At 35.0% G+C, this 26,070-nt stretch overlaps 1 protein-coding gene across 9 annotated transcripts in view; it reads right to left on the bottom strand.

The window, feature by feature from the left end:
• KCNT2 (potassium sodium-activated channel subfamily T member 2) overlaps positions 1 to 26,070 on the bottom strand; it is a 345,029-nt gene that overhangs the window by 229,656 nt on the left and 89,303 nt on the right. For all 9 annotated transcript variants that reach the window (XM_045081137.1, XM_045081140.1, XM_045081141.1 and 6 more), the window contains exons 2-3: positions 19,037 to 19,116; positions 16,762 to 16,861 (exon numbers count right to left, since the gene is read on the bottom strand). In XM_045081137.1, coding sequence (XP_044937072.1) covers positions 16,762 to 16,861; positions 19,037 to 19,116 — 180 coding nt within the window. The remainder of the gene's footprint in view (positions 1 to 16,761; positions 16,862 to 19,036; positions 19,117 to 26,070) is intronic.

Here is a 26,070-nt window from a genome sequence, read left to right as displayed (position 1 = left end):
GCAATAAAATCTCAAAATTGAAATTAGAAAAGCTTTATATTGTTTCTATTTTCTTTTTGATAATATTCACTTCTATTCGAGGAATAGAAAATGGCTTATTTCTAAACCCTTTGTAATTTTGTTTTTATTCTCATGTTAATAAAGGAAAAAAACATAATGGACCCTTATCTAAGGAATGATTATGGCAAGGTAGAAAAACTTCAAACCCTTTACTAGTCAATGCTCGATTGAAAAGTCACTTAAGAGTCTTCCACAAACTCAAATGATTTTGTTATTTTTAACACTGTTAATATTTAGGGAATACAAAGTCAACAGCATAAATAATCAGAATAAAGTGAGTAACTCATAGAGCACATTAATATTTCAGATCTGGGTTTGTATAAAACAGTATGCCACCAAGAATATCCGTAACTAAGGTTAGCATAACCCATTATGTGGGACAGAGTGACTGTTCTTAAATATCTGCTAAAAATCATATCATCTCTGATGTTAAAAACTGTTTATACTCTGTGAAAAAACACCATATACTTCTAATACAGCTAGTTATATATATTTTTAAGCATGTTCCATGCCCAATGTAGAGTTGAACTTACTACCCCAAGATCAAGTCAATGCTCTCCTGACTGAGCCAGCCAGTTGCCCCCACTAGTTAAATTTTTAATTTATACACCACTATTGCCTACATTATTTTGTGTACAGCTGATTAATGAAAGGTCATACACAGCAATATAATCTATTCATTAGATGATGAGAATAGTTATATTAAGCTGCCAAAAAAATGCAAATAAAAATATTACAAAACAGACAAAGCCTAGTCACTTTTTAAAGCTATTAAGTTATTAGAGGAGTCCCATAAAGTATCAAGTGTATTTTTAAATATTTAAGTTATTTCTTTTTTGTAATATGTAAAATAATAACAAAGAGCAATAAACTTTCTAAAATTCTAGTTTTAAAAAGAATTGCAAACTTTAAAATAATATTCAAAGAAACTACCTATGGCCTTAAACTGAAGTACTGTGTAACTCCAGAATGTCACATCTACTTAGACAACTGATCTCTTCAACTGATCCAAAACAAACCTATGACCTTTCTCTCAAACACTGGTCCTCTCCATTTTGTACCTGTCAGTAAATGACACCAAATTCCACCAAGCCTGGTTACCCCAAAACTTAGGTATCATCTTAGATTCTTTCCTCTCCTGTATTTGCAAATACAAAAATGTGATGCAAATGACATCAGTTATCAAATCTTTTCAATTCTTACCACCAAATATCTGTAGAATGCATCTACCTCTCCTTCTCTACTACCACAACCACTTCAACCAATCTACCATTTTTTTTGATTCTTGCAAAAACCCACCAAGTAGGAACCTACACTTCTTTTTGCCTTCTACATTTTTCCTCCAAATTACAAATACAGATTCTTTTTAAATGTGACTTAGATCACATCACACCTCTGTGTATTGGCCCTACACTTTTGTCGGGCAAAACTCTTAAATGGTGGCACTCTTAAACTTACTCAACTGTGACATGACCCTTCCTATCCCAGCCATTTCTATAGGAACTCTTCCCTTATCCTAGAGCTCTCAGCTCAACTCTCTCTCAGGAAAACCTTCCTTGAAGCAGCCAATCAATCAACAATCAACGTAGTCAACTAGTCTCTTAGGTGATCTCACTCACCAGACCTCTTCTGCCATTTATGTAGGTCATAACTTTACATTTATTTGCATATATATTTCCTTAATAGTTGTCTTCTCATTAAATTGCAAGTTTCCCTAAGATGAGACAGTATGTCTATTTTCCTCACCATTATAATCCCAATGTCTTTATGAGCACACACCTATAGTAAGTTAGGCATCAATATAAACAAATGGATGATGCCATAAAGAGAAAATTATGGCTGTGAGTTCAGCCATAGTGTCCTGTCCAAAACACATCTTATATTCTCAGTGACAAGATATGTAAAGAGGGATATGGACATTTTTCATAGATCAAAATTATATGCTATAAAAATTACTAAATAACTAAGTAAATAGCAATCTCTGGAAAATTATAAAATACATTGTGAATCAAAAGTTTAAGAGCATTTTCAAAGAGAAATTAATACTTAATGTAGAGGTACTAAAGTTAGTTATCAAATAAATAGCATTTTCTTTGGACTGGGATGTTATTCTATTTTGTTAGGTCTTGAAATACCACAGGTTCTTAAATTTGAATAAAACCTTAAAGAAAAGCTGTTTCTTAGACAAGGCTATGTCATGTGAAATAGATTTCATAATCCTTAAATATATTTCTGCAAAACTCTAATATATAAATTGCAGGTTGAAGTGAGCTCTCCAAAGGAAAGTCATCTTTTCCACGAGTTGACTAAGTACTAAATTGGGTAAATACATAGAAGAATAATGTATAAATTTTGGTAAAAAGCTAGTGCCCAAACTCTTTTAATAAAATGAACTTATCATGAAAAAAGAATGTAGGGACTGATCTGCACATTTCTAGATCATCTCCAAAACAAATGAGACAGAATGCTGAAACGGGCAACCAGACCATAATTCCAAATGCAGCGTCAATCCCACTTGCCAAAAACGCATTAGGAAGAAAGAATAGCTATACAGGAATATTTACCATAGCAGGAAAGGAAATGGAGGAGAATTAAAGTAGCCTCATCATCAACAATAGAAAAAAATATGAAAATGAGAAAAAAATGTCATTGAAAAGACGATGTTTATAATATTGATCTAACTATATCACTATGGGCATGTTATGTACATGTATTGACACAAAGAGAATTTACAAAAGATTGGGCCTCAAAATACTGAAAGTACTTATTTCCAGATACTGATATTTTAGGCAATTTTTACTTCCTTTTACTGACATAGGTATTCATATAGTAATAATCATGAACCAAGTATAAAATCCTGAAAAATAAAGTAAGTTTTGCTTTTGTTTATTAGAAAAATAAAACAAGAAAAGCAAACATAAAAACCAAGTTCAGTCAGAATGAACTATGTTTATAGATAAAATCCATCTTTGAAGTATCGTTATGAAAACTGGAAGAACCGTATCAAACCATGGAAGTTATGGCAAAAGTTAACTATAGAAAGTTAGTGACCTGTAGCCTCATCCACATTTCACAGGATGATTATTTATGGTTTTTCCAAAAGATAAGGACATAGCTGCTAAAAAATACCAGAGAAGCTTTAGCAGCTGAGGCAGAAGTCCAGGGGTAGATATGGTAACCAAAGAAATAATGCATTTGCTAAATACATGAAAGTCATAAGGTAAATATGTGGGGCATAATTCATATGAAAGGACCTGCGACTCACAAACTTGAGATGAATGCAGATTGATAGCTCTCCAAGAAAACAAATGCAGCTTGTATTTTATTGACAACAGTATAATACCCTAAACCAGGGTGGAAATGATAAAACTCCCATAACCGCAACAAATATTGAAAACTGAGTCCTAGGTATGGTGCTAGGCTCACATCTCAAAGACATGTAAAATTTAATGTATGTCAGTGGGGCACCTGGGTGACTCAGTGCATTAAGCATCTGCCTTCTGCTTAGGACATGATCCAGGGTTCCTGGGATCAGCTCAGCAGGAAGTTTGCGTCTTCTTCTCCCTCTGCACCCCCCGACCTTGCTAGTGCTTGCACTCTCTCTCTCTCTCTCTCTCCCCCCCAACTTTCTTTTTCAAATAAATAAAATGTAAAAAAAAAAAAAAAATAGGGGCACCTGGGTGGCTCAGTGGGTTAAGTCTCTGTCTTTGGCTCAGGTCATGATCCCAGGGTCCTACGATGGAGCCCCGCATCGGGCTCTCTACTCAGCAGGGAGCCTGCTTCCCCCTCTCTCTCTGCCTGCTTCTCTGTCTACTTGTGATCTCTGTCTGTCAAATAAATAAATAAAATCTTAAAAAAAAAAAATAGTGTGTGTCCGAAACCAAGGAGACCACAATACTGATGCACAGTAGAGTCTTGACAATACATTAGGAGGATTTTTTAACAACTGATTCCTTTCAAAACACTAGACACACTTCATACCAGGTTAGACAGTCAACTAGACAGTCAACTCCTTAGAGAGTGAGGAGTATCGTAGGGAGAACTAAAGGCTGACTCTTTGAGAGACTGGACTTTAAGAGCCTTTCCACCACACATGCACGGACTGAAGCTTTCTATCAACACTCCTCTCCCTTCTCCATGGTACAGAGTTGAGTGCAAAAAGGCACTCTTCAGCTAAAGGCTACATTTCTCAGCCTTTGTGTGAAAGTATGGTGATATGACTGATTCTCACATGAGATCTGAGAATAAAATGCAAGTAAAAGTGATGCTTGTCATTTGTTGCCAATAGTTTCAAGAAGTATATATATATATATACATACTACACCATGCTCTCTTTACCTTTCCCAAAGCTGTTTGCAGAGGATGCTTATGTCTTAGCACATAAACACAAAATAGGAGTGGTTTTCATACACAGTAATGTACTTACCATGTTACAGAGTGTGTGCATGTATGTATGTATGAGTCACAAAACGAAGAAAAGATCTACAGTAAAAACACCAGCATTAGACTCCAGTAAACAAAAAGTTCTTTCGAATTTATGATATTATATGTTAGAGCACTTGGTGCTATTTTAATCTATACTGTAGCAAATATACATGAGAGAAGAGAAGGTCTACATTATCACATTCCTTCTGATCAGTCATCAAATATTAAAAGATATTGGGGGGGGGGTGCCTACGTGGCTCAGTCAGTTAAGCATCTCACTTCCATTCAGGTCATGATCTCAGGATCCCAGAGTGAGTGGAGCCCCCAAGTCTGTTGGGCTCTGTCCTCAGCAGAGAGTCTGCTTCTCCCTCGCCATCTGCCCCTCCCCCACACTTGTGTGTCCATGCACTCTCTCTCTCTCTCTCAAATAAATAAAATCTTTAAAAATATATATAAATAAAAGATATTGTCAAAATTTATTTCTCTTTTAATAACTATTATCCTAAAGGAAAAAATAATCTTTAAAATGTTAATGTTACCTGAACACATTTGTTGCTCTATTAGCCACTGATTTTCAATGTAAATCCAAATGCTATACAATATAAGTACATTCATGTGCTTCTTACCGTGTCTCTATTACTTGATGTTAAAAACTAGCAATCACTTCCACAAGTTTTAAAGCACAAGGGGATACATTCGTTCTGACACACAGTGAAAAACTCTAAGCACCAGCAGGCAATGAGTCAACGCCGATGGTTCATCTCTCAGTGAAATTCATAAGTAACATGCCAGAGGTGTGTTTCCTCTGCTAATGCCTTTAAATCATTTACTACAAACTGCGTACATCAGAGTTTGTCATCTGTGCTATTTCATACATTAGCAATATTTTTTCATAGCCTCAGTCTGTCCATACTTGCAACATTTTTCTATCAGTTTTGACTGTAAAGGGACTTAAAAATAAAGCAAAGCAGTACAAAATATCCACAGCTTTATTATGTCAGAAGCTCTAATTAAATAAATCTTTTTGCTGAATTAGCCTCATTATTTTAAAATAGAGGCTGTGCCCATAAAGGCCACTTCTGTTTTTCATTAACCAATACTGCATTGACAATGGGAACTGAACAGAACATTGTATTCAAAATGGAGCCATAAGTTATGTTATTATGTTTTTTAATTGCAGTAATCTGGTTTTTCAAATGTATATCCTCTATAATTATGGCTAAATATTCTCAGTAATATGACACAGAAGTTAATTGTAGGAAACTTTGTTCCTCTTAATGTTTTTCAAATAATATAATTTTACTCTGCCATCATCCCCCAATGCCCTTTCACCCTTGGAGAAATTCTATCATGTCTCATTTATGATTTTCAGTTCTCTCTAATGTACATTTTATTTATAAATCACCAAGTTTTAATAATTATTCTGGTATGTGTTTAGAAAGAAATGTAGCATGAACCATTTTTAATAATACATAGACAGAAAAATGTAATAAATGTAATATGCACTGGCATCTCTAGCCAGTGGCCTTCAATCACCTTGATTGTGCAACACTTGCAATAAAACTGCTGAACACAATTTCTTTAATTCAACAACATTCACTGACCCACCAAGTCCTACACTAAGTATGAGAGCTACAGAGGCAAACAGAACATGGTCCTTGCCCTCCATAAGCATGTAGAGAGAGCAGAGAGGTGAATAGTAAAATCAAGGGCAGTAAGTTAAGTGTTGGGACAGAAGTATGTGGAGGAGGCTAAGAGAATCCAGAGGCCATTCTTAACCCAGAAATTAGGCTATAATCATGACATTAGCTAAGAATTTCAGGTAAGGTATTATCCAAGAAATTATTACCCTGAAGGTCCAGAAATCCTGAGGCAAGTTAAAGCAGTGGGTAGTGAGGAACAAAAATGGAAAACAGAGATCAAGAAGACAGAGTAAAATATTCCAAGGCCCAAAGACAATGGAGAGTAGAATATGTATAAGTGGCTTTAGGTAGGTCAGAATGGCTGGACGGCAGGTTGGGGAAGTGAAGTAAGCAGAGGTCAGATGATAAAGGACCTTCATTTACTCAGTTATTCACTCACTCATTTAATTATTAATACTGAGCATCGAATTTGCGCCAAGTTCTGAGGATTCAGACAACCTGTGCCCTCACAGGCTAACCAAAGCAATCCCCCTGGAATACCCAGGAAACAAAACAAACAAGTGAAGTACGTACAATATATAAAAGACATAAAGGCAATGGAGAAAAGTTAAAAGGGAAAAGAAAAAAGTATTCGAAGGAGTCTTGTGAGGAGAATACAATTTTAAACAGGATATTTAGGTAAAGCTTCTCTGAAAATACAATTCTGAGTAAGATCTGAGGAAGTGTGCCTTATGTTAGCTGATGGAAGAGAATTCCAGACAGAGGGAACAGCAGGTATGAAGGCCCTGAGCCAGGACGGTGGCTGGTATATTCCAGAAGCAGAGAAGAGGCCAATGTGGCTGGAGCAAGACGGGTGGGAGAGGAAGAGGAGGAGGTGAAGATACCGAGAAACGGGCGTTCTCACAGGCCAATAAGCGCTACAGTATTCAGAGCACAGCCGTGTAAAGATCTGACTTAAACATTAAAGAAACACTGGCTGCTATATTAAGAATAAACCAAAGGGGAGCAAAGGCAGAATTAGCAGGACTAATTAGGAGGGCTACTGCAGTACCCAGGTGACAGAAGGTGGCTTGTGCCAGGATGGCAGCATTGAGAAGTGGTTGTATGCTGGATATATCTTGAAAGTAGAAATGACAGAATTTTCTAAGGGGTTTGCATATGCTGCAGAGTGTGAGACCAAAAGAGAAGTTAAGAATAACTCTAAAGCATTTGGCCTGAGCAACTGTTAGGTTGGAATTTGGTTCAGCAGAAATGTGGAAAGCTGAGAGTAGAACAGGGTTGGGGGAAGGACAGAGCTGTCACATGTTGAGATGTGACAGAGCACAGAAGAAGTGGAGTGGAGCATGGCAAGTTTGAAATGCCTATTAAACATCCAAGTAGAGAGGATGAATATGCAGTGTGAATGGAGGGAGTGGGAAGGTTCTGGCTTCCTGTGGTCAAGGACTTAACCAGGGATGAAAAGCATAAAAAGATTAGAGCTGGGGCACCTGGGTAGCTCATTTGGTGAAGAAGCAGACTCTTAGTTCTGGCTCAGGTCATGATCTCGGGGTTCTGAAATCCCTACCTCTCGCTCTACGCTCAGCAAAGAGACTGCTGGAGGTTCTCTCTCTCCCTTTCCTTTTGCCCCTCCGGCTGCTTGTGCTGTCTCTTGCCCTCTCTCTCAAATAAATACATAAGTAAATCTTTCTTTTTTTAAAGATTTTATTTATTTACTTGAGAGAGAGAGCATCAGAGAGAACATGAGAGGGGAAAAGACCAGAGGGAGAAGAAGACTCCCCACATAGCTGGGAGCCCAATGCAGGACTCAATCCTAGGACTCTGGGATCATGACCCGAGCTGAAAGCAGTGGCTTAATTAACTGAGACACCCAGGTGCCCCTATATAAGTAAATATTAAAAAAAAAAAAAAAAAAAAGATTACTGCTGAAGCCCTCAAAGCATAGGGCAAGTATGAAAGATTTCTGCTTCTCTGTATGTAAAGCAGGAATAGTAAGATTAAGTGTATACTGAAGGAAATAACATAAATAAACTAACTAGTGCAAAGCCAGAAAAATAGCAAGAACTCCAAAATATGCAATCTTTCACAGGTTGAAAATTCCCTGAGGGCAGGGAATGTTCCTTTTCTTAGTTATATTTTGACTCATAGCAATATAAATATATAACAAGTATTCAATAAACATATAGCAAAATAGCCATAATTATATTTCATTAATGAATTAAAATTTCATAAAGAATTACCACATAAATAATTTCACAATGAAATTTCACCTGTTAATCTTTAACCCTTTAATAAATACAGAATAATTTTCATTGTCTAAATAAGCGGAGGAGTAACCAATTTATTTAAATGCATATTATCCACCACCATCCATTTTATTTTGATCTTTTTTTATTTCTTAATTTTCTTAGGGCAAACCTCCACATGCAAAAATAACTACAAAAGTTAACCATCAAACTTGTCTTCTGCTAGGAAAATTATTTTAAATTTAGTAGGCTGGACAGGAACCCAAGGTGGTGATGAGTTAAAAATTATGACACAACTATTTCCCTTACCTACTGCTTCCACCAAAGGATAGAACCTAAGATGGGAAGCCTATAAATGAACAGAAATGCAATTTAGTAAAAGCAACATGATAAGGAATGTAATATAAGATAAAATAAGCCAACAAATCATTTAACTCAAATAAGATAAAAAGCTACCCAAGTTGTATCTGAGACTTAAGATAGACGTGCATCCCAATAAATGCTGGAATGTTTCAGAAGTCATAACTAGATTTTTGTTGTTGTTGTTTTGTTTTGGGCTTTTGTTTTTTGGTTATTTTTAGATTTCACATATCACTTTTTTTTTTTTTTAAGATTTTGCTTATTTATTTATCTGTCTGCAGAGCAAGGAGCGCAATGCAGGACTCAATCCCAGGAACCTGAGATCATAACCTGAGCCAAAGGCAGCGGCTTAACCTACTGAGCCACCCAGGCGTCCCTCACATATCACTTTTTAACTTATTTCACTTAGCATAATGACCTCAAGGAAACACTTAAAAAAAAAAAAAAGTAACATTCCAGTACAACTAGAAATACTTATAAAGCTGGTATACATGAGTATACTGGGTGCCTGGGTGGCTCAATCAGTTAAGCATGTGCCTTCTGCTTGGATTGTGACTCCAGGGTCCTGGGATGGAGCCCCATGTCAGGCCCCCTGCTCAGTGGAGACCCTGCTTCTCCCTCTCCAGGTCTGAACTGGCTTGTTTTCCCTCTCGTGCTCTCTCTCTCTGTCATTAAAAGAGTATACTTTTTTGGAGTGTATGTAAATCAAGAACAGAAAGGTATGTGGGTTTTTACAGAGATTAACCCCATATTAAACAACTAGTTAGAGTGCTCTTGTTAGCAGTTAAAATCATATGAGTTGGTGTCCAGTATTAACATTGGATAAATAGACAATAAGAGATGTTTATTTTTTAAAAAGAGTGTTATTTTTCTTTCCTTTTTTTTTTTTTTGAGTTTATTTCTTTAAATAATCTCTTTTTCCAGCATGGAGCCCAAACTCGTGACTCCAAGATCAATAGTTATATACTCTTCTGAATTAGCCAGCCAGATACCACAAAAAGATATGTTTAAAAAAGAACTTATAAGGATTATGTTCATTTCTTAATTGAAAGCCAGATCAATTTAATTGTGACAAACCCCTAACACATCCTAAAGAAAATGAATTCCATAGAACACATTTTAGTTTGCATTAAAATTATAATGCAAAGGGAAGAAATTAAGATGGTGGAGAAGTAGGGGGACTCTGGGCTTCCCTCCTCCCTCAAACACAGCTGTATTGAAGTCAGATCACTTGGAACACCCAGGAAATCCATCTGAGGACTGGGAGAAGTTGGTCCCAGTTAGAGGGGCCACAAATGGTCACAGTTGGAGGGAGACAGCTTGCCAGGTGCATGGAAGAAAAACTGCAGTGCCATGGAAGGGAGGGAACCCTTTCTACAGAGAGAGAAAAGGGAGAGTAAGAAAGAGACTGAGAGTGCAACATTGAGTTCACACAAGATGAACATCTCTTTGGAACATGGACTGGGAGCAGGGTTTCTGAGTGTCACAGGTTTTTTGGAAACAGTATGTGGAGCTCAAACTCGGGTTGTGGAAGTGCATGACTTTTGCAAGAGTAGAGCTGTGGAATGCGATCCTAGGGAGAAGGAGGGCACTGGCCCCAGAAAGCACAATATTGTGTAGGGATTTCCTGGGTCACACCAGAAGAGAACATTCCCATTCCTGTAGTACATTTGTCCTCTCCAAGGACAAAAGACCCTGTAGGTACCAGCAAACAGCCTTTCATCAGCAAGGGACAGAGGCCTGTGCAGAGGATGGATAACCTAGTTATTGCTTTTCCCTATGCTACACCAAAGATTCTGCATGCTGTGCAAGCATGGGACTGTTTTTCTGGGACAAAGCACACCAGACATAGCACAGCAAGTTTCTACACTGGAAGGGGGGTAGTGGCGGGGGGTCCCTGCAGTGCCAGGTCCTTTAAGATGTGGAGTTTTGAATCCCAGCTATGAACCAAAGATAAAATGAGTGTGGGATGTGGTACCAGGCACTGACCTCACTACCTTGTGAAGGCTTCCTGAACAGCAGGGAGTGTGGGATCCCCTTTCTGAGACAACAGAGTGACATGGCACCCTCTTCTCCCTCACCATCAACACATGGAACTTCAGAGAGCAACACAATGGCCCCCAGTGGAGGCGGAACATGCTTATACTAAACCCCATCCCCACCCCAATCCTGTGCCCAGCAAGTGCATATTTCCTGGGGTAGGTCTGACTCTGAGCCAGCCCAGCAGGCCTCTCCCCCAGAATATCATCCACAAGAAGCACCACATATGCATCAATCTACTGATCATAGAGTGCTTCAAAGCATCACCTGTGTTTCTGGTGGAAATAAGACCAGGCTTTACTTTTTCTTTTTTTTCCCCCCACCTTTGGCATCAGACTTATAGTTTTTTGTTTGTTTGTTGTTTTCGTTGTTGTTGTTGTTTTTGTTGTTGTCCTCCCATTTCCTTTTCTTTCTCTCTCTCTTTTTTGATCATTTTTTTCTTTTTTTTTTCCCAGGCTTATGACATCTAGTTAAAGGCCCAAACATCCCCCCACTGTAAACAAGGAGGAACCATGCAGAGGACTGACCAGTGGGAAAGAGCAGACAAACTGTAATAGCAGAGTGCAAATGCATACACCAGAAACACTTTCTGAAGTGCCAGACCCTGGACAGTGTATGACCCCTTTTTAATGTAGAATTGATCTCAGGTGCAGAAAACACAACTAGCTTTCAAAACACACAAAAGACAGAAACTTAGTCAAAATAACAAGACAGAAAAAAAATCACAGTCAGAGACTTAGTCAAAACATATATACACAATATATCTGAACAAAAATTTAGAACAACAGTCATAAACTACTAGATGGACTTGAAAAAAGAATAGAAGATACCAGAGAAACCCTTGCTGCAGAGATAATAGATCTAAAAAATTCTAAGGCTGAAAATAAAAATATGCTGTAACTGAAATGCAGAACTGACTGGCTATAGTCACAATGACAATGGAAGGAGCTGTGGAGAGAATACAGAAGATAAAACTACAGAAAATAATAAATTTGAAAAGAAGAAGGGAAGAAGACTCTTAGCTCATGAAGGTGACATAAGGAACTCAGAGATTCATTAAGTGAAATAATATCTGTATCACAGGACCCCTGGAAGAAAAAGAGTGGGAAAAGGGGGCAGAAGATTAACTTGAACAAATTATACCTGAGAACTTCCTTAATCTGGGGAAGGAAACAGGCATTCAAGTTCAAGATGCACAGAACACTCTCCTCAAAATCAACAAAAACAGGTCAACACCACAACATATCATAGTGAAACGTGCAAAATACAAAGATAAAGAGAAAATTCAGAAAGCAGCTAAGAATAAAAGGTCCTTACCCTACAAGGGAAGACACATAAGGTTAGCAACAGACTTGTCCACTGACACTTGACAGGACAAAAGAAAGTGGCAGGATATATTTAACATGCTAAATGAAAAAAATATGCGGCCAGGAATATTTTTTCCATCATGGCTGTCATTCAAAATAGAAGGAGAGGTAGAGTTCACAAGACAAGCAAAAACTAAAGGAGTTCATGAACAGTAAACCAGCTCTGAAAGAAATATTAAAGGAGACCATTTGAATAGGAAACAGAGTCCAAAAGTAACAAAGAATAGAAAGGAACAGAGACAGTATACAGGAACACTGACATTAAAGGTAATACAATGGCATTAAATTCATATCTCTCAAGAATTACTCAAGGTAAATGGACTAAAGCTCTAATTAAAAGGCATACTGTATGAGAATGGATTAAAAAACTCAATATGCTGCTTAAAAGAGACTCATTTTAGACCTAAAGACACTTCCAGATTAAAAGTAAGGGGTTAGAGAAACATTTATAATACCAATGGACATCAAAAGAAAGCTTCAGTATCCATACTTATATATCAGAAAAACTAGATTTTAAACCAAAGATTGTAATAAGAGATGAAGAGGGGCACAATATCATATAAACGGGGTCTATCCAACAAGATCTAACAATTGTAAATATATATGTCTCCAATTTGGGAGTAGCCAAATAAATAAATTAATTAATAACAAACTTAAAGAAACTCATTAATAAAAACCATACAATAATAATAGGGGACTTTAACACCTCACTCTCAGCAATGGAGAGATCATCTAAGCAGAACATCAACAACAAAAAACTGATACACTGGACCAGATGGACTTAACAGGTATATTCACAGTATTCATCCTAAAGCAGCAAAATACACATTCTTTTTGAGTGCATATGTAATATTCTACAGAATAGATGACATAACATATTAGGTTACAAATCAGGCCTTAAACACTACAAAAAGATTGAGATCATACCAAGCATATTTTCAGATCACATTCCTATGAAACTTAAAGTCACCTGTAAGAAAAAATTTGGAAAGACCACAAATATATGGAGATGAAAGAATATCCTACTAAAGAATCAATGTGTCAACCAGAAAATTTAAAAAAAATTTTTAAAATACATGGAAGCAAATGAAAATGAAAATATCACAGTTCAAAACCTTTGGGACGCAGCAAATGCAGTCCTAAGAGGTAAGAATATAACAACACAGGCCTTCTTCAAGAAGCAGTAAAAGTCTCAAATATACAACCTAAAGCTCCTTATATCTAAAGGAGTTGGGAAAACAGCAGCAAATAAAGTCTAAATTCAGCAGAAGAGAAATAATAAAGATTAATGATACAGAAAAAAAATAGTAGAACACATCAACAGAAACTAGGAGCTGGTTCTTTAAAAGAATTAACAAAATTAATAAACCTCAAAGCAGACTTAACAAAAAGAAAAGAGAAAGGCTCAAATAAATAAAATCATGAATGAAAAGGGGGGATCACAACCAACACCTCAGAAATACAAACAATTAGAATATTAGGAACAATTATACACCAACAAATTAGGCAATTGGAAGAAATGAATAAATTCCTATAAACATATAACTACCAAAACTGAGTCTGAAAGAAAGAGAAAATCTGAACAAACCATAACTACCAAAGAAATTTAACCAGTAATCAAAAATCTCCCCATAAACAAGAGTCCAGGACCAGATTGCTTCCCAGGGGGAATTCTACCAAACATTTAAAGACTTAATACCGATTCTTCTGTTTCAAAACTGTTCCAAAAAATAGAACTGCAAGGAAAACTACTAAACTGATTCTATGAGGGCAGCATTACCTTGATTCCAAATCCAGGCAAAGACCCCACTAAAAAGGATAATCACAGATCAATATCTTTAATGAACATGGAAGCAAAAATTCTCAACACAATCCTAGCTAATTGAATCCAATAGCACATTAAAAGGATTATTCACTACACTCAGGTGGAATTTATTCCAGGGCTTCAAGGGTGGTTCAATATCTTCAAATCAATCAAGGTGATACATCACATTAATAACAGAAAGAATAAGAACCAGATGATTCTCTCAATAGATATAGAAAAAGCATTTGATAAAATAGAGCATCATTTCCTGATAAAAATCCTCAAGAAAGTAAGGAGAGAGGGAACATACCTTAAAATCATAAAGGCCATATATGAAAGATGCACAGCTAACATCATCCTCAATGGGGGATAATCGAGAGCTTTTCCTGTAAGGTCAGGAACACAACAAGGATGTCCACTCTCACCACTGTTGTTCAACATAGTACTGGAAGTCCTAGACTCAGCAATCACACAACAAAAAGAAATAAAAGGCATCCAAATCGAAAGAAAGAAGTCAAACTTTCACTTGTCGCAGACAACATGATACTTTATGTAGAAAACCCAAAACACTACACTAAAAAATTTCTAGACTAATACAGGAATTTGTCAACATTGTAGGATATAAAATCAATACAGAAGTCTGTTGCATTTCTATATACCAATAATGAAGCATCAGAAAGAGAAATCAAGGAATGGATCTCATTTACAATTGCACCAAAAACCATAAGATATCTAGGAATAAACCTAACCAAAGAGGTAAATGATCTGTACTCTAAAACTATAGAACACTGATGAAACAAACTGAGGAAGGAACAAAGAAATGGAAAAACATTCCATGCTCACAGATTGGAAGAACAAATATTATTAAAATGTCTATGCTACCCAAAACAATCTAACATTCAGCAATTTCTATCAAAATAAGACCAGCATTTTTCACAGACTAGAACAAACAATTCTAAAATTTGTAAAGGACCCCCAAAAAGACCAAAGGAATCTTGAAAAAGAGAAGCAAGTCTGAAGGGATCACAATTCTGGACTTCACGCTGTATTAGAAAGCTATAGTCATCAAGAGTGTGTGGTACTAGCACAAAAACTGACACATAGATTGATGGAACAGAACAGAGAACCCAGAAATGGACCCTCAACTCTATGGTCAACTAATCTTTAACAAAGCAGGAAAGAATGTCCAATGGAAAAAAGACAGTCTCTTCAACAAATGGTGTTGGGAAAATTGGTCAGCCACATGCAGAGGAATGAAACTGACCACTTTCTTAAACCATATACAAAAATAAATTCAAAATGGATGAAAGACCTAAATGTGAGACAGGAAACCATCAAAATCCTAGAAGAAAACACAGGCAGCAAGTTCTTTGACCTCAGCCACAGCAACATCTTCAAAGGCAAGGGAAACAATAGCAAAAATGAACTATTGAGATCTCATCAAGATAAAAAGCTTCTGCAGAGCAAAATAAATAATCAACAAAACTGAATGGGAGAAGATATTCGTAAACGAGATATCAGACAAAGGACTAGTTTCCAAAATCTATAAGGAACTCATCAAACCCAACACCGAAAAAATTAAAAATCCAGTCAAGAAATGGGCAGAAGACATGAACGACATTTCTCCAAAGAAGACATACAAATGACTAACAGACACATGAAAAAACGCTCAACATCACTCAGCATCATGGAGATACAAATCAATACCACAATGAGATGACAAATTGTACTACTAGATATTTATCCAAAGGATACAAAATAATGATTTAAAAGGACCCATGCACCCCAATGATTATAGCAGCACTATCCACAATAGCCAAAATACGGAAAGAGCCCAAATGTCCATAGACTGATGAATGGATAAATTAGAAGTGATATACACACACAGAATGGAATATTACACAGTTATCAAAAATAATGAAATCTTGCCATTTGCAATGACATGGAAGGAGCTAGAGCATATTGTGTTGAATAAAATAAGTCAGTCAGATAAAGACTCATGTGGAATTTAAGAAACAAAACAGATAAACATAGGTGAAGGGAAGGAAAAATAAAAGATAAAAAAAGAGAGAGAGAGAGAGAGGGGCACCTGGGTAGCTTAGTCCTTTAAGTGTCTGAGTCTTGGTTTTGGCTCAGGCTGTGATCTCGGGATCATGAAATCAAGTTCTAAGACACTCTCTGTGCTCAGCATGGAGTCTGTTTGAGATTCCCTCTCTGTCTCCTTATGCCCCTCCCCTCGCTCTCTAAATAAATAAATAAGTAGATAGATAATTTTTTTTTTTTTTTAAAGAGAGGAAGACAGAGGTGCCTGGGTGGCTCAGTGGGTTAAAGCCTCTGCCTTCAGCTCAGGTCATGATCCCAGGGTCTTGGGATCGAGCCCTGCACTGGGCTCTCTGCTAGGCGGAGAGCCTGCTTTCCCTCCTTCTCTCTCTGCCTGCCTCTCTGTGTGCTTCTGATCTATGTCTGTCAAATAAATAAATTAAAATCTTAAAAAAAAAAAAAAAAAAAAAAAAAGAGAGAGCGAGAGGAAGGCAAACCGAAAACGACTCTTAACTATAGGGAAAAAAACTGAGGGTTGCTGGAGGGGAGGTGGTTTGAGGATGGGATAAATGGGAGATGGGCATTCAGGAGGGCACTTGTAATGAGCACTGGACATTGTATCAAATGATGTATCACTAAATTATTCCTCTGAAACTAACTACACTATATGTTAACTAATGTTAATTTAAATAAAATCTTGAAATAAAAATAAATTAAATTATCACACAATTCAAAGTAATCAAAAGAACATTGTTGAAATTCAGATAAAGACACCTTACCATTCATTTCCTTGTGAAGGGTTTTCTAGTAGCACTCGGATTATGTATAATAAGCAGCTTAATAATTTGAGAGAAAAATTGAATAGACGAATTCTTAGACCTTTAAACAAACAACAAAAATTTAATTTTTATTTGAACTTAGTCCATGAAGGACCAAAAAAAAGGTCAAAAATAACTTTAAGTACAGAATTTAAACTATATTCAGACACTACAATATCATAATTGTCTAAACTCTTAAAATTTTAGGTAGCCGATTTTAATTAATTAAACATTGAAAATAAATTGACATTGACAGATTGTATGCACTGAAAATGGCACTGAATTTTATACCCAAGAATAAATCTAAGTTTGAGCATTCAGAAGTCATTTCCCATCAAGATTGGCCCAATATGCTTAGAAGTGTAAGCAATTTTTATTTCCATGGATTTTGGAATAAATTTTACCTAGCTAGAAAATCTAGCCGCTTACAAATTCACCAGATAATTTATAAATCTTTTACTTTCAGAACACCTTGTGGAGTTGATTACAGAGAAATTATAATCATGTATATAATTATATATATATGCATATATACATACATATATATGCACACACACACACTCAATTAGTAATTATATAATTGAAGAAGAATCCTAATAGCATTTTCTGGAAAATACATGCATACATACACACTTTTTAGTTCAACCAGTTGAAACTTACTTTTGACTTTAGGCTGAATACCAATGAAATCTTAAATATTTAGGGGGTATTAAGACTGCTATGTATGTATCTATAAAACTGTATAGGTCACAGTTATGCAGTCTATAGTACTTGATGGTGAAGAAGAGCAATTAACATAAGGCAAAATATGCCTAAAGTCTGATTAATAGAAGTATTACCTTTCCTGTAATTATCAGGTGGTATCTGATTCATGCATTATGAATAAAATTTTGAGAAAGGTCTTCTTATAATTATTACTTAATAAAATCTGGAAATGAAATGTCATCTTTTTACTCTGCTATATATGAGTGTACTTGAGGTAACATTTCTTAACAGCAAAATGCTAATGCTTATTAATTGTATAATTTTTCATAAGTTTCCCTATTAAAATGCTAGATACATTTTATGGGTTAGCTTCTTTATAAAATCTTTTAAACTGTTAATGAAATTGTGCTGGTTTTATAGAACTGGACTCTTCAAATGACTATTTAATCAAAATTGGCTGCTGGTGAAGTATTCAAATAATGCATCTATCTTTTCTGGCCTGGAAAGATAGCATTGTCAGTATCAAAATCAAGGACACTTATTCAGATGATGCGGCTGCTTTAGGTAATACTTATTGGTGGGACTTCCTTGGAAATTCTAAACAACCAGATTGGAAAGGCGTAAGATATTATTAGTCTTAACTCTGCAGCTAATATGCCATTAAGAATCTCTAACCAGTGTGCCTTACATACTGAAACAGTCCCTATACTCTATTTGGATAAATTCCCACAACTCAGGCTTTTCTCTTTGAACCCTATAGAGACACAACTCAACCTAGACCACCCCAAGAAGATTCCAGGATCAAAATTCAAAAAGAACAAAATCTACAACAATCTAATGTAGACCTCTCCTTTTTTGTGTTGACATTTTAAACAAAAGTCATATGAAAAACTGCACATTGACTCATTATACATGGCTTCTAAAAAATGTGTGGTATTACAGGGAAGCGACAAGTATCACTGACACATCAGCCTTGAATGGTCTTAGGTCAGTGGCTATGCTAATTTCATGTCTTCTTGAAGTTGAAATGTTTCCCAAATTTATCTGGTGAGAAAAATCAGTGGTGTGAAACTGTGGGCTGAGGCTATACTTTCTGATTCAAAATCTCCAAAGAAGGTTGCTAATAATCTGTACATTTCAGAAAGCCCTTATGATGCATGACTGGGAAACATTAAACTCTTCCTCAATAAATCAATTAATTATTCCTGTTCGTAAGAGCCTAATCAGTATCTCTTAAAATAAGGATACCCTGATTTAAGTTCTTTTCCTCAATGTCTCGACTAATCCAGATGGTTCTCTCACAAGTCTGCTTATTGATGTGGGATTTGGAGAATTACAGGTATTCAAAAAACCTACCAACACCAAATGTAACATCTATGCTTTCTAAACTTTTATAGCCTGGTAGACAAGATTATCAATATTCATTCTAGATAAAAGATATTTTGCAAAAGGATTGCACAGCTGAATTTTTTAGGCAATTTTTTTAGTCAAATATGTACAAACACATAGGAGAATAAAATAAATGACTTACTTGATCTCTGGTTTTTGATAAAAAATAACTTTAGCCTCTCTTTAAATGTGTTTTCATTCATATAGAATTCAACTTGTACCCTGCAAGCAAAAGATAAAAGTATAAATAATCTAAAGATAAATACACTAAAAAGTAATTTTATTTAATGCATTAAATACTTTGCATGAATCCCCACTACAGAAAATGAAAATTGAGTAAAAATGCTGAATTTTTTGGAGAAAGAGTTACTTTCTAATTCTAAACATAGAATAAGTTCAAATACCATATATAATTAATTCTATTATCTGTATTAGCAGATGTAATACATGGTATAGATAATTCAAAACAGCAATAATATGTGTCTTTGGAATAATTTTGAAACAGTGTTTTCCCAAGTTCTTTCTCTGTCACTGGAATCATTTAGGTGTCTGAAGGATCCAGTTTGAACACTATCACCTGATGCACTGCGTCAGAATCTTAAGGGACTAGGCCTGAAACTCTATTTTTAAAAAGTCTTTCCCTCCATCATGACCCTATTTGGGACACCACATTATGGGACACTTAACCTCTTTATTTATTTATTTAGGCTTATAATAAAATATACATGATCAACAAGGAGTAGTAATGAATGACAAGTAGAATGTTAAAGTCAACATAGATAGGTTATAAACCAGACAAAACAATTACGGAACTGATTTTATATATTTAATCTTCAATACAATAATACCAACAGTGTAAAAAACAGTAGCATACTAATAAATACATTTGCTTTCTCCCTAAATTCCAGCAAACTTCTCTCACATGCTGACTAATTAATATTTTCAAAATGCTAACTGAAAAGAAATATTATGTTCATGATGATTTGTTAATAATTATCATTTGAAATTATATTTTTATTTGAAATTTTCTTAATTAAATGGTCGTAAGTACAACTTATTTTAAGTTATAATTCCAAAATAGCTAAGAAAGCACTTTAATATTTACACAACAGATTCAATTTCATTTTTCCTAACATCATGAAATTTTGATAATGTGATCTGTATAAATTAGAAACTTTATTTTGTAACTGGTATTTTGTAACTCTTAATCCCCTTCACCTATTTTGCACTTCCCAACTCCTATCCCCTCTGGCAACCACCACTTTATTATCCATATCTCTGAGTTTTGTTCTTATTTTGTTTGTTCATTTATTTTGTTTTTTTTTTAAGATTAGTGAATATAAGTGGAATTCTAGTTTTAAAATATTCTGTATAAAAAAAAAGTCTGTATAGCAAGATGAATATAATCAATAATATCGTATTGCAAGTTTGAAAGTTGATAGGAAAGTAAATCTTAGAAGTTATCATTACAAGAAAAGAAATTCTAGTTTAGTCCAGTAAGTCTGTATGGTGATAAATGGAAACTAGATTGATTTTGGTGATCATTTCACAATGTATACAAATGTTAAATCATTATGCTTACACCTGAAACTAATATAATGTTGTATGTCAATAATACTTCAATTAAAAACTGCAATATCCTCCAGCAAAACACTTACATATGCAAGTACATAAACTTATACACTTATACACACTACAAAAGTGCATGAACACACATGCATGTATCTTAAGAATATCCAGGAGTATCTTAGGAATCCATCATTGAATCTGTTTCCCTTATTTTTTGTACTGAGAAGGCAGTTCATTTTAAATAAAGCAACTATAACATTGATGTCAAGCTGAATTATTTCAAATCTGCTATGGCTACAAAAGTAAATTTGAAAGGACATATCATTATTATGCAAATAATTCCACAAAGGGCCATGCAAGTTTGCTCCAGAGTTACCAAATTTATAAGACTATGAGTCCATTCTTCCGATAATATCTGAAGCTCAGTATTGGGTGTGTAACAGAGATGGAACTAAAATTAGGTCATTTAAAGCCTTATGCAAAATAATGAAGGATCTGGAAAGCATCTCATATGAAAACAAATTTAAAGAACTGGAAATGTTTAGCCTAAATATGAAGAGTTAGCAGTAACAGAATATCTGTCTTAAATACTGAAGTGAACATCATTATTAAAATGAATTGACTCATAATATGATGCTCTATTATATAGGATTAATCATAGAGAAATAGAAGAATTAGGAATGAGATTACCCAATTTGTAAATGATCATCAATGTGAAGTGAAGAGCTTTCCAATATATAAAAATATACAAAAGACTGGATAACAGTTTGAAATACTGTGACTGATTTTTATTTCATTTTTTTCCTAAGGTAAAGCCAATTTTGCATGAGATAAATTCTCTCATTAAATACTTCCAGATTCCCTCCTCATTATAATATTATGTGAAGTAAAACTATTAATAAATATAGTGATATCTGAGTCAATACGATCACCAAGGAGCATAAGACATTAAAGCATAAGTTTATACAAATGTTTTTTTTTAACACTAAGGCTAACATACAAACAAAGCAAAACACTTTTTGATCCATATCTTTTCTTGGGTAGAGAAAAATGACTAAGTTAACTACTCATAATATTGAGCAGAGTTTTCTTTTATTTTTGTAATAACAACCTTTACGAGAATCAAAGCCAGTTAGTGTTAGTGTATTCTTGGAGGACCTTCTTAGCACCATACAGTTCTCTAAAACTCAGGGACTTAGTACAGAGTTTAGTGTTTATGCTTCCTAATTTTTTCCATGATTTTATCTTAAATAGCCACTTCATATTTCCTTTTCCAGATTTAAATTTGCTTTCCCTTTTTTCCTTCTCTCCTTCCCCTTCCTTCCTTTGGTCCTTCCTACCTTCCTTCCTTCTGAACTCTCTCCTCCCAACTAACTTTATCTGAATTTATCTCCATTCAAATAGGTCAACTTAATGCACTCTCTAGATCATCCCCAGAACACCACAGTTTTAGTCACATTTACCTCAATGTAACAGTGGAATTATAATTGTATTTTTAAAAATGGAATTACAATTAGTATGTGGTATCTTGTCCTATTGATATGTTCTCATTGTTTAAAAATATTAGCTTTATATTGGTCAACGAAATTTTATTTGATTTGCATAGACCGTACATATTCTTTGTGACATTTATTTCTGGGTATTTTACAATTTTGGTTGCAATTTTTTAAGTGTTTTGTTCTAACTTTCAACTTTCGGTTTTAGTATTATAAATGGCGACCATATTGAATTCTTTCATATGCAATAATACTTTTTTTTCAGATTTATTGCTTGCATTTTCTGGACAATCATGTCATCTAAAAATCAATATTTTTATTTACATTTGTTATTATGTTGACTAGCACTTATTGAAGAAAAAATATCAACTGTGGTATGTACTCTTAGAAGGCCTCTTATGCTTTAGCAATAATTATGTTGTTGACCCTGAAACTACAATAAACATTTATATCTTATTAAAAGATATATTGACATATCTTTTATAAAGATATAAAAAAGATATAAATAGATACAAAAAGATATTGAAAAAGATAAAAAAGATATAAAAGATAAATTGATTGCTATCAAATGCCTTTCTTGATTCTATCAAGTTGATGGTACCTTTTGGGGATATTTTTGACAGTGATTTGATGAATTGTTCTAATAGTTTTTCTATCTCGCAATTATTTTTTTCAATTCTTGACTAGTTTTGGTAGTCATGAATTATTCAGGTAATTTACTCATGGATTCATTTTCTTATATTTTTAGAAGTTTTTCCTCCTTAGTCATAACTAACTAGTATATTGATGTGCTATCATCTTTAGATTATCCCAATATCTTCAAATATGAATTGAAAAAATATACAAATTGAAAACCTCTCCATATTTTTCTATAACAATTTGATTACTACAAAGATACTTTGTATAACCATTGTCAATTTGCCTTAATATTAACTTCAATTTGTTACTTTTTTTTCTTTTCTTTTCCTTCTGTTGCTCTGTTTATTTAAATTTAGTATAAAAATCATGCAAGATCTTGTTAAAAGCCAACTTCCTTGTCTCACTCTTAAAATTCTTTACTAATTCTAAGATAGGCCTCACCATTTTAACCACACAAAAAATAATTCTGAACCAGACTGTAAACACATTGTTCTTTCAGAAAAACTATTTCACTTTTTTCAAGTGCTAATAATACCCTGGGCTCTGTAGGATATCAAACCTTTGCATATATTCTCTTTGGGACTTGTAATATGTACAAGGAAGAGTCTTCCTCTATTTCTATTTGGTGCTCTCCCTTACTACCTCCCTCTGAGACTGTCCTATTAGTCACAGAGTCCATGCATGACTATTTATGATTATATTCAACTCTAACAAGGCAAAACCTGCCTGGACGTTCTGGTCTCAGCAGATAGGTTCAGTGGACACATGTTAGTCTCTCTGTGTATTGCTGGTGAGTGTTTTCTTTGGAAAAGCTACATCTGGATGTCAAGTTAATGTACATAGCTCCACTGCGATTCCCATGTCTAAGAACGTTTCCCTTGGCATCATTTTTGTGCTTTTAAATTGGTGCATCTTTCTAACTCTATGTTGGGTGCTCTGACTCCGAAGAATAAGGAAAAAAAAAAGGAAAGTCTCTCTGCATATTACTAGCAGGTTTCTCTCACTCTATTCCCACCACTACTAAAACTTAAAATGGGGCTGGTATTTATGAGAATTACACCTTTCCAAATATACATTACTGTAAATGTATTTATTTTTTCTAAAGTCATTGATATGCACCAAATTATGTCCCCTAAAAAAGATATATTCAAGTCCTAACTCCAATATCTCATGTGACCTTATTTGGCAATGAGTCATTGCAGACATAGTTCAATTAAGATTAGGTCATACTGGAGTAGGATGAGTCTGTAACCCAGTACCACTCATCTCTTTATTAGAGGAAAATCTGGACACTGACGAAGAAGAAAGATGGCCATATGAAGACAGAGACAAAGACTAGAGTTTTATGGCCACAGTCTCAGGAACACTAGGGTTACCAGAGGCTGAAAAGGCGAGTGAGGATTCTCCTCTAGAGACTTAGGAGAGAGGATAGTACTACCAACAACTTGATTTCAAACTTCCATAATTAATCCAGAGCTTGGAATTCATAAACCTCTGTTGTTTTTAGGCACCTTGTTTCTGGTTCTTTGTTATGGCAATCCTTCAAAACTAATACACTAATATTCCATGATGACGACAATAGCATTTCAGTTATATGAAGTAAGTCCTTTAGAATTAAGCTCCAGGGGAGCCAGAACTGTATTTTGTTTTGTTCATGATTATATCTTTAGCATGTCACATGTTACTTGCAACCTATTGGGCATTAACTGTGAGTGACTGAAGGCCTGAACAAAGGGGTAGGGTAGTCTCTAGTTCTTTCTTTAGTATAAACCTTAGGACACAGTGCATAACTCGTGTGAAGATGAAATGCATCTTCTTTCCTTTCTTAGATTATAACTATTTGAGGATACAAAACCTGGGTTTGTAGTGAGGTCAATCCTTAGAAGTTCCTTTTTATTCCAATTTGATCTACTTTAAGATTAATGATAATTCCCTGCAGATTTTTAATTTTTTTCAATTTTATTAACTTAGATTTATTTGTTTATTTGCTCTATCTCCCCATGATTTGATAAATATTTAGGGAAAAAAATTACATTATTTAATTTTTCCAATGTTGCTATGCCTTGAGAAAGGCAGACATCAACTTTACTATATAAAAAAACGGACTTTAATTCTAATAATTTTAGTGAGTTGCCTAATGCATAGCTAGTACTGAAACACAACTGGGATGTTGTTCTTTCCATTACTTCTTCTTGCCTCCTGCTTCCTCATCAACTGATTCTTCATTACTAGGAGATTTCTAGGTCATCTATAAAATATTGCAGAAAACTATTGCAAACACCAGACCCACAGAGAGATAAAGACAAGTCTTTGTTTAATTCTGCTGTTGGATTATTTACTCTAAACCAGGTTCCTATTTACAAATATTCATTCCTAACTTCTGATAACTAAATTATTTAACAGAGCAGCCATTCAAATGGATCCTTGTGAAAAAAACTAAATGAATAAGGCTATAATCAATTTTGAATCTTGAAAAATTAGTTTCGCCAATCCATGCTCAAGTGCTTCCAAGGGATTTCTACCCGGCTTCCAGCCTTTACTACATGCATGAAACTAAGTCCACTTTAAATACTACGACACCCCTTCTCCTACTTCCCAGCTTCTTTTTTGCCCATCCAATCTTCTTCATAACTACTCAAGCCTAACTTTCTCACCTCCTTTAGTTAGTAACATCTTATGAGGAGGCAGAGATTAATTCTGATGACTTTCATAGCATTCTCTTATTTTTAAAATGATATTTAAAACAATGTCATTTCTGGGGCACCTGGGCAGCTCAGTCAGTTAAAACAACCAACTGTTGGCTTCAGCTCAGGTCATGATCTGAAGGTCCTGGGATCAAGTCCCACCTCCGGCTTTGTGCTCTGCATGGAGTCGGCTCGTCCCTCTCCCTCCCCCTCCACTCTTCCCCCAGCTCGCCTGTGCTCTCTCTCTAATAAATAAATACATAAATAAATCTTTAAATAAACAAGCAAACAAATAAATTAAATCATGTCATTTTTGGAAAGGGAATCCTATTGGTATAGAAATATATGATGACTACACACACACACATATATATATACACATATATCTGTATAAGTATGTTTGAATGTACATGGAGTGCTAATCACGCATCAATTTTCTTTTACTATGGATAATGATGACAGTCTCTCAATAATTGCATTTATGCTCCTGTCACTTCCTGCTAATCGAAGTTTGCAGGTAGCTGGAGACGTACATTCTTGCAGTTTCCATGATAAAACACATTACAAGTCCGCCCAAGAGTACTTCTACATTCAAGTCTCTCTTCAGTTAGAAAACGCATGTGCTCATGTGTAGCGCTCATTTGCTGGGCCGACTCTCTGCGCTCCTTTATTTTATTTTAAAGACTTAAAGGTAAGCAACCCCATTTAACTTAACTTTGTATGGTCAGAAAAAATAAAGCTAGGATGAGTGAAAAGGTACATTTTTTTTTTCATCCTTTGAAAAGATT

Source organism: Mustela putorius, unplaced genomic scaffold, assembly GCF_011764305.1.
Source record: "Mustela putorius furo isolate JIRA1106 unplaced genomic scaffold, ASM1176430v1.1 tig00000508_pilon_pilon_pilon, whole genome shotgun sequence".
NCBI classification, from domain to species: domain Eukaryota; kingdom Metazoa; phylum Chordata; class Mammalia; order Carnivora; family Mustelidae; genus Mustela; species Mustela putorius.
This window is presented reverse-complemented; position numbering and strand designations above follow the sequence as displayed.